Source organism: Podarcis liolepis, assembly GCF_965112155.1.
Source record: "Podarcis liolepis genome assembly, chromosome: 5".
Lineage (NCBI taxonomy): Eukaryota > Metazoa > Chordata > Lepidosauria > Squamata > Lacertidae > Podarcis > Podarcis liolepis.
Window position 1 is genome coordinate 51,251,562 of NC_139556.1, and position 13,635 is coordinate 51,265,196.

Genomic DNA, 13,635 nt, shown 5'->3' on the forward strand with positions numbered 1-13,635 from the left:
AGACGCGCGCAGAGAGAGGGAGAGATGTCCTACAAAGGGTGCTCAGCTGCGCGCACCCAAACTCGGCGCATCGGTGCCTTGCGGGGAATGCTCCGCTTGCCAGGGACCCCCGTCCTTCTTCCTCTGTATGCCTTGGGAAAGGATTTTTTTGGGGGGGGGAATAAATAAATAAAAGCACCCCCACCCCGTGCGCGGAGGCAGCTGCGATCTGGGCAGGGCAAAGCGGGAGTAGCGAGGAGAGGCGCGGCGGCGGCGGTGTGAACCCTGCCCTCCGCCCTCTGACCGCCCAGGGAAAGAGGCGGCGCTGCTGCTGCTGTGCTGCTCGTCCTCTCCCACTCAGCGGCGCCGGCTCAAGGCAACAATGGGGAAGGCGGAAGTGGCGGCTTCGGCCCGGCGGCCTCGCAGCCTCTGCCCAGGGGAGGCGGCCGGGCAGCGCTGAGGGGCCGGCGGGGCGTCTCTCCCTCTCGCTCCCGCGGTAGGACGCGCCGCTGCTTCGCCCCAAGCGACGCCTCCGTGGGCGGGAAGCGGCGGCTTTGCCTATCCCTCTGCCCCGGCTAGGCTCCCCCAGCTGCTTCAGTGGGGGGGGGGGGGAGGCATTAGAGAACCGCAAGGGGAAGCAAGGAGACAGGCCTCGCCCGGGCGGGCGCAGGTTTCCCTCAGCAGGAGCCCCCTTTGCCCACCTCCCAATGGTTGTTTTTAAATGCCGCTCTCTTGGGGTTTCCCCGCCCCACTCCTAGGGCGCTGGGTTCGTCCCCGAGGCTGTGGGGGAAGCGCAGAGAGGGAGGGAGGGAGAGGGAAGTTTCCCTTGGGGACTTTCTCCCTGCTTCTTTAAATCCTGCAGTGCTGGTTTCTGTCCTCTCCTCCACCCCGCCACTTTTTAAAAAGCAAAGGGGGTAGCAGGTGGAAATCCCGCTCGCCAGAGTCAGAGCAGGGGGCTTAAGATAATAAGCTGCGCCCTGAACACAAGTGCAGGGAAACAGGGCTGGTGCTAGAAAGTGGGGAGGGAAACAGTGCAAATGAATACTGAGGGCATAATCGAATCTAGAATCTTGCCCCACTTGTTAGGAAGCTGACCAAGGAGCAGTTGAGACCCTTGTGCCTGTATGTCCTCGAAGGTCTGTCAGCCTAAAGTGAGCTGCCTTAGTATTAAGTGTACCTGCCTGTAGAACAGGTTACCTGTGTCGCTGTTGCTGCTGAAGACCCCACCCCCCACCCCGGCCGACAGTATGTTGGCTGAGCAAGCCCAGAAGTGGTTCCCAACTCACGTGCAGGTCACAGTCCTGCAGGCCAGAGACCTGAAGCCAAAGGGCAAAAGTGGCACTAATGATACATACACAATCATACAGTTGGGAAAGGAGAAATACTCCACTTCCGTGGCAGAGAAGACTCTGGATCCTGTATGGAAAGAAGAGGCCTCCTTTGAGTTGCCCGGATTGCTGATGGAAGGGAATCCTGAGAAATACGTCCTCTGCCTGATAGTGATGCACAGGTCACTTGTTGGGCTTGATAAGTTTCTGGGACAAGTGGCAATAAATCTGAATGATATCTTTGAGGACAAGCTCAGAAGGAAAACTGAGTAAGTGTTATTTTCTTATATATGCTGGGAACTTTTTTTGCTTTAAGGTTTACCCATATGCTCCAAAAACCAGTTTATATGCAGAGCAGTATTAATAGGTGTATGACTGTATTATCATTTTGAAATTTATACATGCACACTTCATTACTGATGTGTGGTCATACATAGTAATTATTCCCAAATGGTAGGTAGGGTCTCATCAGTAATTGGGGGCTGAGGATTGCTAGCCTGTCAACAGAAGGTATTTGGATGATGCAGAACAAGCTGTGCAGGAGTTTCACTTTGGATGAAACCAAAATGCTAATCTGAAATGCAGAAGAAAGAAAATCCCACTGGTATACCTCCATACTATGAAGTTTGCTATTTTGGGAATAGCCATTTGAAAGAAATGGTTTATTTTTAAAATACTGTACACCATTTTGGCCTACTCTGTTTTGTAGGTTCACTCTGTCTTCTGTTCTTTCACTCATAAGTTTGGTTGTTCTGTTATTCCATAACACATGAATGTCTGAACCGTTACATGCTTCAGTACAGTACTGCGTTCTTTTACATTATCCCTTAGGACAATAATCAATTTGTTCCCAATGAAGCCTTTGGTATTGTAATTTATAATGGCAGACACAATATGAGCATGTGGTATCTACTTGTGTCGGTCATACAGCTTTTGGTTTATTGGGATGGTATAACATCTCAGAATAACTAGTTTTCCTAGTTACAGGTAGGTAGCTGTGTTGGTCTGCTGTAGTCGAAACAAAATTTTGAAAATCCTTCCAGTAGCACCTTAGAGACCAGCTAAATTTGTTATTGGTATGAGCTTTTGTGTGCATGCACACTTCTTCAGATACTAGTTTTCCTAGTTAACCCTTGATTCCAAACTTGGAAGTCTTAACTATTTCAGGGTTGGGGTTTTTTGCACATAACTGTTGCTAATAGATATCTGTCCCCATAATGCTGTTATATGTTTAACATCTCCCTCATTCATGTGTTACATGCTACAAAACAGCCTATATATATAATTTATTATTTAACAGGCAGTGAATTCTGTCTAAGACTCTTAACTGCAATGCTGTTCGTTGTAGGATAGAGTTCTGGGCCTTAAGCATTGCAAGAGAACCATAAAGGTTTCATAATGTTTACTATTCAAATTTTGACACCATGTCAAAATAGAATGTCTGGTTGAAATGTCCACCACTTCAAAGTGTAAGATAAAATAAGGTAAAATGATCATTAAATAGTTTCTTATTCACAGATCACTGCTAAAAATGGTTAATGGAAGACTAATGGAATGACATGATGAATAAATAATGAAATGTTGTTTGTAGTCAGTCAAACTGAAATGTTTATGAAATGCAAATGAATTCATTACAGGGACGTGATTCACTGATTGCAACATCACCACATCCATTGTATTAGGGTTGCCAAACATCCAGAATTTCCTGGACATTGCTGGGATTTGGCCAGCAGAATCAGATCCGAACATATATATGGCAACCCATGTCAGAAGTGTAGATTTTGTCGAATTTCCTTAAAAACAGCTTAAAAGATTCTTCTTCTGAAATCTCCCCCCCCCCCAAAAAAGTTCTACAACTCTTCCAACAATACTCAACAACTTTTGTGCCTGGATTTTCACTTTTTGAAATATGGCAACCCTACATTTTATAAACACGCTGAAATAAACTGACAAGTAAAGCTTGACTGTGATCAGGTCCCCTCCCTGCTGGTCTCTCAGAACCCACAAAGGTATGAAGAGGGTGGAGCAGAGACAGACTAGACATTGGTGTTTCAGATTGCTTAGGAAGGACCTGGGAGAGGAGGAAACTTAGGGAGCTGTGGACCTTCAGTTGCAATTCCCCCATTGGGCAAGACCTGCTGGGAAGAGTTGCTGTGCTCAATAGGCCTGAGCTGTTTTGTTTCCTTGAGTAAAAAATTAACTTCATTGACACCTTGTGAGTTATTGCTGACTGGTTCCTAACTCCCACCTTGACACTTGAGCTTCTTGGAGGAAAGGTGGGCTAGAAATATCTAAAAACTTCCAGACTGTGCGCATGTGCACGATCGCACACACATAGGATGCGCCTAAATCAGGAATTGCCTGTATATTTATAATTTGCATTTTTAATCTGCTTGTCTTGTAGCAGCCCTGTTTAGGGAAGTTTTTAATGTTTGATATTTTATTCTGTTTTTAATTTGTTGGGAGCCGCCCAGAGTGGCTGGGGAAACCCAGCCAGATGGGTGGGATTTAAATAATAAATTGTTGTTGTATGTGAACTTCTTCAGTGTCGGAGACTGTAAATTCCAATCTTGCAACTTCTGTAGTGCATTCCTTTGCACTTGCATTTGAAAGTAGATTCCACTGAGTTCAATGGAACTTACTCTGAGGCAGTGCTATCTAGTGGCAGGAGGGAAAGTGATTCAGGAGATGAACCCCTGGAGGAACGTGACACAAGAGAGCAGGACCGTCAGGGGCCATGCTGTGTCTCTGGAGCTACAAAATTGATTCCATGTCCTCACGTTGGATACCCTCCCTCTGGAGGTGATGGACTTTCTACTTCATTGGAGGCTTTTAAGCAGAGGTTGGATGGCCATCCGTCATGTAGGCTTTAGTTGAGATTCTTGCATTTGCTGGGTTAGACTAGGTGACCCTTATGATGCCTTCCTATCTACAATTTTATTATCCTATGTGAATTTAGGATTTATGCCTAAGCGTACACACTTACTGCAGCAGTCATAGTTCTGTTTCAGTTAAGTGTTTATTACAAAATAAATGTGAAATTGTTATTTGTAGTTGCGGAAGCATCTGCCTGCCTTTTATTCTTTTACACCAATAAGTGAATTTATTAAAGAGAAATTGCTTTTGCCAAGCGATAAACAATATTTTGTTGTTGGAGAAAGGTGATGCACCTCTGCCTACCGCTGTACTCCCCAAATTGCAGTTTGGAGTTCCGTTTGTTCCACAATTGCATCAGTATTAGGAGTATCTCTTGGCTAGTATCTGTGCCATCATTTGAAACCATTCACAAGCGGTTCTCCCACTTCTTGCCTTAATGAGTGTGCCATTAAGAAATACCTTTAACAAAGTGTTTTCAAATTATTCTTTGCTCTTGGTGACTGAATACTCCCCATGGTACTACAATAATACATGTACCGTATTTTTCGCTCTATAGGACGCACCCGACCGTAAGGCGCACCTACTTTTTTTTGGGGGGGGGGATTCAAGAAAATAAATATGCGGCTCTTGGGGGCTTTTGCGGGAGGTGGGGGAAGTGAGAGAGCCTTGCTCTGTCCCTTCCCCCACCTCCTGCAAAAGCCAGGGATAGCCGCGCGAAGCTTCCCCAGGGCAGTGGGATGAAGGCTCCCCGCTGCCCTGCGGAGGCTTCGCGGGCTACCCCAGAGCTGCTCAGGAGCTTGTCGGGGCTGGCAGGGGAAGCTTGGCTTTCCCCCACCGCCAGCCCCAAAGAGCAGTTCGGGGCTGGTGGGGGAAGCCCGGGTCCCCCCCCCCAGTCCCAGGGACCACACATTCACTCCATAAGACGCACAGACATTTCCCCTTAGATCTTATGAAGCGAAAAATACAGTATTTCCCCCCACCCTCCCCCCCCACCCGCAATTTCACACATATTGAAAACCCAGCAAGGCTACTTGTCACCTTCTCATACAGTGCCCATCCAAGAAGATCCACTTTCTAGTTCTGAAGCGCACATAGCATGCAAAATAGACAAAAAGAGATAGAGGGGGGAAAGAATCAAAAAGCAGTCTGTTCTCTTTTCAGTAAGGCTATGTCTTCTGTTGGTTGTATTGGGACAAAATATTAGCCACAAACTTCTGATTCTTGTATATTGGCTTTTACATTTGTGTAAGATGTACACACAGAACGCATAGAAGCCATGTGCACATGCGTACACATGTACATAGAGAAGCCAGTGTCTGTTGACCCAAACTTCAATGCATATTGCTTGATATTGTGGTGTACAGTTTGCACAGTTCTAATCTATATGTTTGAGGCTCTGCTTGAGTAAGCTTCCTATGCAAATGTGAAATCCCGGGCTCTGGAGTGTGTATGGCAGTGCAATCTTGACCCATGACTATGCATATTTTAGGGACTTCAGCATATGGGCTTTAGCGTTACTAACTCAAGATCTGGAATACTCTTGCTGTAGCATTGAAAATAGGGGCGAGATCATGTTGTTTTTAACTGCTATTTGGAATGTCTGGTTCTGACTTTTGTAACATGGAAAGGGCTATGAGTTGGCCCAGAAATCTACCTGTACAGTTATACCTCGGGTTGCGAACGTGATCTGTGTGGGAGGCACGTTCAAACCCGCAGCACCACGTCTGCACACGCATACGACGTGATTTGGTGCTTCTGTGCATGCACATGATGTCATTTTGCACTTCTGTGAATGTGCGAGTGCCAAAACCCGGAAGTAACCCATTCCGGTACTTCCGGGTTCGGCGCGGTTTGCAACCCGCAGCATTTGTAACCCGAGGTATGACTGTATACATATCCATTTTCAGTCTGCATATTGTTGTTTACAAGAACTATAGCTTCAGTAATGTACTACTGAAATTGAATATTCTGTACATTGTGATTTTGGAACTGTGAGATAGGATAACATAATAGTGTGACATTACTGTCAGGAATGCACTGCAGAGATGGAAGATGCTCTTTGTTCAGGAGTGGAAAAATTAGGGAAATGTTATCACTGTGGTGTTTAGAAACTTGCCAGCACAACTGGGAGGCAGGTAGCCTATTGCTTTTTCAAATGGTATATGGCTGAATTGTGTATGTGTTGCCTGGAAAAAAACACAATTATTGAAATACAGAGTAAAATTTCAGTTATTTAAATTAAAATTAAGGACACACAGCTGTGACCCCATAGTTTTAAAACAAAAGTTGATACCTAACAATATAATTTTGATTTCTTTCAAAACTGATGATAAATACAAATTTTATTAAATAGTGGTTTTTTGCTTTCAGATGCATTTAGCAGACCCAGAGCCTTATATCCAAAGTGACTTTTTAAAGTTGATGTAACCTGAACATTGCTTAGTTTGTGGGTAAATGAGATCCACATATTTGATGAAGTGTCTTTATTGGTAATATTTCTAGTTTTTAATATATTTAATAGCTTCCTCCTTCCAACACAGCTGTACATATGGTTCTCCAAGAGACAGACTTCAGAGTCACTAGAGTATTACAAAAAAAGATATTTAATATTCTGCACAATGCTGAACCTTGTCAGCAATTCCCCCATGTGTGTTTTTTCTTGTAAGAAAAATGAAGGCTACCAGCTGATCTAGAATTTCTAGGAAAGCTTCAGCGCATGCAACATGCAGGGCTTTCTTTCTTTTAACAGAGAGAAGTGTGTATGCCAGCCCATAGTGACTTTAACCACGTATTAAGCCACAAACTAATAGCCTGCTGCACGTAACACTTTTTAAGTTGCTGGTGGTTGCACCTTAAAACAAACATATGCCTTTAAAAATAAAGGCAGCGAAGTTTCCTGAAGCAGTGGTGTTACGAGAGGGCCCCTGTCGTATATTTTAATATCTTCATTCTGGCACAAGATATAAGAAACTAAAACAATAGCTAATATAGCTTAGCACATAAATATTTTTATTCCAGAATGGCTCTCCCTTTCATGAGTGTGAAAAATCATTAGCTTTTTAAAGAAAAGGAATAAGGGGTTATTGGAACGGCTAGTTGAGATTTGGAGCAGGTGGTGGTCTTCAAGGCTTTATTTACAGTCCTAGTTTTGTTATACCAAGAACACCCGAGCTATTCATATCTTTCATGATTAGAAGTTGAGCATGGCAATATGTGCTGGCGTAAGGCCTATTTGCTAGTTACTTCCTGGGGAGAAATCGTAACCTGCTGCAGGGCTTGGGCGAACTCATTCTTCTCATTCTTCTTGTCAAGAGAGTTAAGGAATGAATAAGGCTGTACCACTTTTGTTAGGTGATCAGGGTGATGCCTCATTCAGTCCGTTCCCAGAAAGAATGGAATTTATTATTATTATTATTATTTTTACAGCAATCTAAGAGATAAGATATCTCATTTGAATAGTAAGTGGCACAGCCTGGTTCATATTATACCCGGTTGGCATTTCTCACTGGAAAGCATTTTGTATTTGGTTTGGATCAGTATCACAGCAGGAGTAAACAAAAGTGTTGAACTACTGTACTTTTGAGGGCATGTTGATATATTTTCTAATCTCTGTATTTGGGGAAACTCTTAAATCTCTGTAAGCATCAGGCAGAACAAATTTGGCAATCTTCGTGGTGAGATTCTGTGGCAGAGCCACCGCTACTTCCTGAGCCCTGCCAATTGACTCCAGCAGGGATGGAGGTGCAGAATGATTCTCATATCTTTTTTGCCCCGTTATTTTTTTTCTCTTCCCACCCCGCAAACTGTAGTCAGCAGGTGGGAATATACTGTTCCATCTCTCGGGCTGGTCTGTTTGAAGGCTTCTCTTTGGGAGGATGTCAGGGGAAGAACTACTCACAAAGGATCCGGTGGATCCTTGCCCACTCCTGACAAGCCCAGTTTTGGCATTTGGTGCAGCAGAACATCTGCGCCTGCTGAGCTTTCCATGGGTGCGTGGGGAGCGGGACTCCAGCGCTGCAAGACTTCCATCTCCATTAGCAAAGCAGCACTTGACATCACTTCCTACAGTCCCTCAGCTGGCCTTTGGCTGGTTTAAGGATCATTTCCTAAATTGAACATTGATACTTTCATTTATGTGTTGCATTAAAGGAAGCATAATGGAAGATACATTAGTCTTAATCACTTTTGATTTCACATTACAAATTTAGTTATTTTCTTATGGGCCTTTTACAACTGCAGTGTTTATTTGGAAAAAAAATTGTTCATAAAGTAACATTTCATCAAATTGTATCATAGGGTGGTTTATTTGGTTTGTTTTAAAAAAGAAGTTGTCTTAATTCTTTTTTGTAGCTTTCCAAATACATGGCTGTGGACAAGTGAATTTTTGTCTTCTGTATTTGTCTACATGGGCATCATTTTAACTGAATTTTGCAGGAGGCTGAATGGTAGATCTCATGCTTTTCATGCAGAAGGTCCTGGTTTCAGTCCCTGGCATTTCCAGTTAAAAAAAGATCAAGTAGTAGGTAATGCAAATGCTCTTATAGAGCATATACCCATATCTATATAGGGTAATGCGATGACCCCCCCCCCCCCGAAATTGCTGCCAGGCAGCATTGACCTTACTGGGCTAGGTAGACAGGTGATCTGCCCTGATTTAAGGCAGCTTTTCTTATTATGAAATACATATATTTAAAACACCAGCCCAAATCTCTGGTTGCAGGCAATTTTTATTTCTTGGATTATTTGTTCTTAACAATTACATGATTTATCTAACAGGATTAAAGGGAGATTAAAAAAACCAGCAGTTTTTTTAAAAAAAAAATTCATACAATGTTACACAATTTACAGTGTGTTGTTATCTTATCTTGAAGGTGGTTTAGCCTGGAGTCCAAACAAGGAAAGAGAACTAAAGACAGAGGAGAAATAAAGGTCAATATTCAGTTTGTGAGGAACAATATGACAGCAAGCATGTTTGACCTTTCCATGAAGGACAAAACTAAATCTCCATTTGCTAAACTAAAGGACAAAATGAAGGGTCGGAAGACTGATGGAACATTTTTGGATACATCCTCTGCAATCATTCCAAGCAGTCACATACCAGAAACTAACACTGTAACTTCCCTTGGTGAAATACAGTTAAAATCTAAACCAAAAAAGCCTTTCCTGTTGGGACCTCAGCGACTATCTTCAGCTCATTCAATGTCCGATTTAACTGGGCCCCAGGTGACTTCGGAAAAAATTAAATCGGGCACAGTTGCCAATGCATACCTCTTCAGACGTCAGCTTGAGTCTGTTGGTTCTGCAGATGAAAGTGGTAAGTGAAAATTGTTGATGCTGTTTGATGTAAGAAACTTCGACAGACTCTTGCTCGTTGCTTCCAGCCTGTTATCTTTTCGCTCTTACTTTATAGAAATGTGTGGTTGCAAAAGCTCACAGAGCAGTGTATATTGACTACACTGTAAGGTAAAGGCAAATGGGGCACATCAGTAATGTACCAGCAGAAATCCTGTTCAAGCAGGTTATCACCAAATATTAGGTGCAAAGGTTTCTGGAAACAGCTGACAGGTGGGTGATGTTTTTAGGAAAGCTTGAGAGATAAATAATTCCAGGTCCAACTCAAGCTGCAGTGTGCCGTTCAGTTAAAAATGTTCAGGCTGGTAAATAAAATACCATGAAAGAACAATACAATAAAACACAAAATACAAATACAATAAAACAATAATTACTGGGAGTATCAAAACATTAAAAGGAACCAGCAGAGATACAACAAGATTAGTGATTGAAAAGCGTGGGGAAATCAAGAAACTTTAGAGCTCTGTACATCAGAATTGTTAATTTTTCACGTTGTCTGTTCCCAATTAAAGTTACGTTCTGTTGATGTGATATAAGTTAGCTTGTTGGACCAGTGCAACACTAGATTATAATATTGTGTTGACCATTTGGCCCATTTTGCACATTTATCTGGTGGTTCATTGAGTCTTAGGAGCTTGTTATAATATTGTCCTCCAATTTCATAGCATAGTAAACATAAAGTAGATACTGAAGCTAATTGTAAATATATCAAGTGTAGCTTAGTGGTTGGAACACAGGGGTAAGGAATCTTTTTTTTAGCCTGGTGGACCAGATCCTTATCTGACCCCCCCATCCCCAGAGTCCATCTTTAGGCAGGCAGTGTAGCTGTCTTTATGATGCCATGTGATTAGTTGCCCCATCCACTCCCAAAGTTTGTTGTGCAGAGCTTCCCAAGCACTCATAATCCAATGGGTTGTTTGTGTTTTTAGGAAATCACATCACAAGAGGCTTTGCTGTTTTAGTAGCACCAAACATTTTGTGTTGAAACCACTGCTGAAATGGAGCTTCCCCATTCTTTTTTAGCAGGAGTTTCAGTGCAAATTGCTTGGTGCTATTGGAGCATGGTACACTTCACACGCCCATCAGCTAATCGTGCTGGGATATCTTGCTCCCTCAGTGGAAAAATTGGGAGCTTACTTTAAGCTCCTGATTGTTCCTTTTTAGCCACATCACCACCTTCTTCACACCTGACATGATGTCAGGGGTGGGGGAGGTGAGTGGTTTGGTTGCTTTGTTTTACCTGTTTATTTGTGCTCTTACCTTGTTCTTACTCTTGTGAACCATCCTGAGATCTTATAATGAAGGGTGGTAAAAGATAAAGGTAAAGGGACCCCTGACCATTAGGTCCAGTCGTGGCCGACCCCAGGGGTGCGGCGCTCATCTCGCTTTATTCGCCGAGAGAGCCGGCGTACAGCTTCCGGGTCATGTGGCCAGCATGACTAAGCTGCGTCTGGCGAACCAGAGCAGTGCACGGAAATGCCGTTTACCTTCCCGCCAGAGTAGTAGACACCTATTTATCTACTTGCACTTTTGATGTGCTTTCGAACTGCTAGGTTGGCAGGAGCTGGGACCGAACAGTGGGAGCTCACACCGTTGCGGGGATTCGAACCGCCGACCTTGTGATTGGCAAGTCCTAGGCTCTGTGGTTTAACCCACAGTGCCAGCCTCAGCCCTAATGAAGGGTGGTATATAAGTCCAATAAATAATAATAGTAATAAATGGGGAGAAGTGCTGGGCCAGAGGTTCCCCACCCCTAAGTTAAGAGTGTCAAGCCAGGATCGAGGAGTCCTGGATTCAAATTCCCACTCGACCGTCAATACCTCAGAGAGATCTTGGTCCAGCCTGTGTTTTCTATTTTCTCTACATTTCCCTATGTTCCTTGAAGGAAGTGTAGGAAATTAATAATAACACATTGTTTTGCCATTTTATAAAAAACTTAAGTCAATCATATCCACTTTTCTTTTAAACCATGACAGCCTTCCAGAACCTTTTGTAGTGCATATAGAATGTTACAATAAATCTTTAATATAGAAACATTATTTCATTGGGAGTACCAAGTATGTACCCAAATCTCTTACTAAATCAATGGGACTTGGACATCCCTGTGTTTGGGTGGATCATGCCCCTCCCTTTTTAAAAAAATCAACAACCGTTTGACTGGTTGATCAATTGAGTACATTCAGAAATGAGGATGGGAAATCTCAGCCAGCCTGGTCAGAGATGATGGGAGTTGTAGTCCAGCAATACCCAAAGGGCCACAGGTTCCCCTTCCTGTTCTAAATGCAGTTGTGCAAGCTTTTGTGTGGGTATTGCCAAATATGATGTGATGTCTCTTGTATACTAATGACAAAATGATTTGCAGGAAATGTAAAATCTCCGCACAGACGGACGTTAAGTGCAGATACAACTAAAGTGAGTCAGCCAGACAGCACAGTTGATGACAGCGACTCAGCTTTTGGAGCACAAAATGACCCTTTTAAAAATGTGAGTGCTTCGTTGCCTCAGAAGTTTGCCACCCTGCCAAGGCAGAAGAATCCATTCGAAGAAAGCCCCATGTCATGGGACCAAAACGTAGGTCTGTTTTCAAAACCTGCTGAAATAAAAAAAGACATTAAGAAAGAGAAAAAGGAGAAGGTTAGTCTCTTTGAAAGAGTGACTGGGAAAAAAGATAGCAAGCGGTCTGACAGACTTAGCAATGGAGGATCAGATGCTTCTGCTGATTTGAAATCACCTAGTGCACTCGGCGAAAATCATCAGGACAGTTTTGATTTTGATTCAACTAATCCCTTTACAACAAGCTTCAAGCCAACAAAAGTGCTGCCATCTTCTAGGTAAGCTTTACTGTATTTGAGATATGATGTCTTGGAGTCAGTTTTATAAAAATGAAAACAGAGTTTGGGCAAACCTTTTTTTAAAAAAAATCATCAAGGTTATCATTTTTTTTCTTATTAGAAGTATATTTCAAAAGTAATATTTAACCCCAGATGGCTACTGCTATGCTATAAAGGAGCTCACTCAGCTGTTGTGTGGGAAGCTCTATCCTTTCCTTCCCCCAATAACAGCCTTGCATAGCTCAGCATGCAAAGGCCAATTCTAACCTTAACTGATTAGATTGAATTCTCTGAGCACTGGAGGAATATGCCCCCAAATCCGCCTTAGAATAGCTAAAAAGCTAGCCTGCCTGATTCATTGCCCAGTTGTTATTTTTTTAAAAAAAGATTTACACAAACTTTATTCAGGAAAGCATTTTGGCTGCATTGTTTGAGTTCTGTTTTATTGAATAACTGGCTTGTTTTTGTTTAGTTTAAAAAAGGTTGTATTGTAGCTTTTTATACTGTGGTGTTTTTTATAATTATTTAACATTTTTAGCTACTTAAAAAGGCTTAGGGCTAAAAATGCAGGATTTAAGTCAATTAAATCTAAACAAGAAAAACCTCTTATTGTCCTTGAAATGCTCCCTTCTTTGTAGGGTGGACCTTTTTAGAGGAACAGACTAGAAATGTTATGCTGACCCATGTTTTGGTCACTCTCACTTTCACACATGTGTACTCTGATTTCACAGTGTGTGAAAACAGAGAAGGTAGTAATGCACACAAAGCTTGTGAGCTGGCTAGCATTAAATCATGGTTTTGGAAATAGATCTGAATGGGCATACTGTCTTTCTTATGCTACTAAAAGTAGTGAAGTAGTAAAAAGTAGATGTATTCCACACTTTATAATTATTAATTATTATATTTAGTTGCTCCCCCCCCAAATGAAATTAAAGGTAACATAAAATGCACATTAAAAACAGATCTAAGCTCACTCTACTGAAAGATAAGCCAAAAATTAAGATCCAAAGGCCCTGGGTGAAAAAGAATCATTTGCCTGGAGCCTAAATTTTTAAAAAATGGATTATATTTTGAGAACATGAACAATTCAGCTGACTGAATCTCTGTCATAATTTACTAGGTCTTGATGGGGCACAAAAAGAATTCAAAGAGCAAAGGCCTTTGCAAAAGCTTTAGGAAGAATCTTCTTGCGTGGATTTGCAACTGACAAAATGTTGGACTGACACCCCCCCCCCCATGCTGCTAGCAGCAGTTCTCAACCTGTGGGT

General features: G+C 42.6%; 1 protein-coding gene across 1 annotated transcript in view; it reads left to right on the top strand.

Annotated features, from left to right (window-relative positions):
- The first annotated feature begins 262 nt into the window (after nucleotides 1-262).
- RAB11FIP2 (RAB11 family interacting protein 2) overlaps nucleotides 263-13,635 on the top strand; it is a 32,692-nt gene continuing 19,319 nt past the window's right edge. The window contains exons 1-3 of the mRNA XM_083505744.1: nucleotides 263-1,576; nucleotides 9,056-9,498; nucleotides 11,899-12,367. Of these exons, the coding sequence (XP_083361870.1) occupies nucleotides 1,227-1,576; nucleotides 9,056-9,498; nucleotides 11,899-12,367 (1,262 nt within the window). The 5' untranslated portion in view covers nucleotides 263-1,226. The remainder of the gene's footprint in view (nucleotides 1,577-9,055; nucleotides 9,499-11,898; nucleotides 12,368-13,635) is intronic.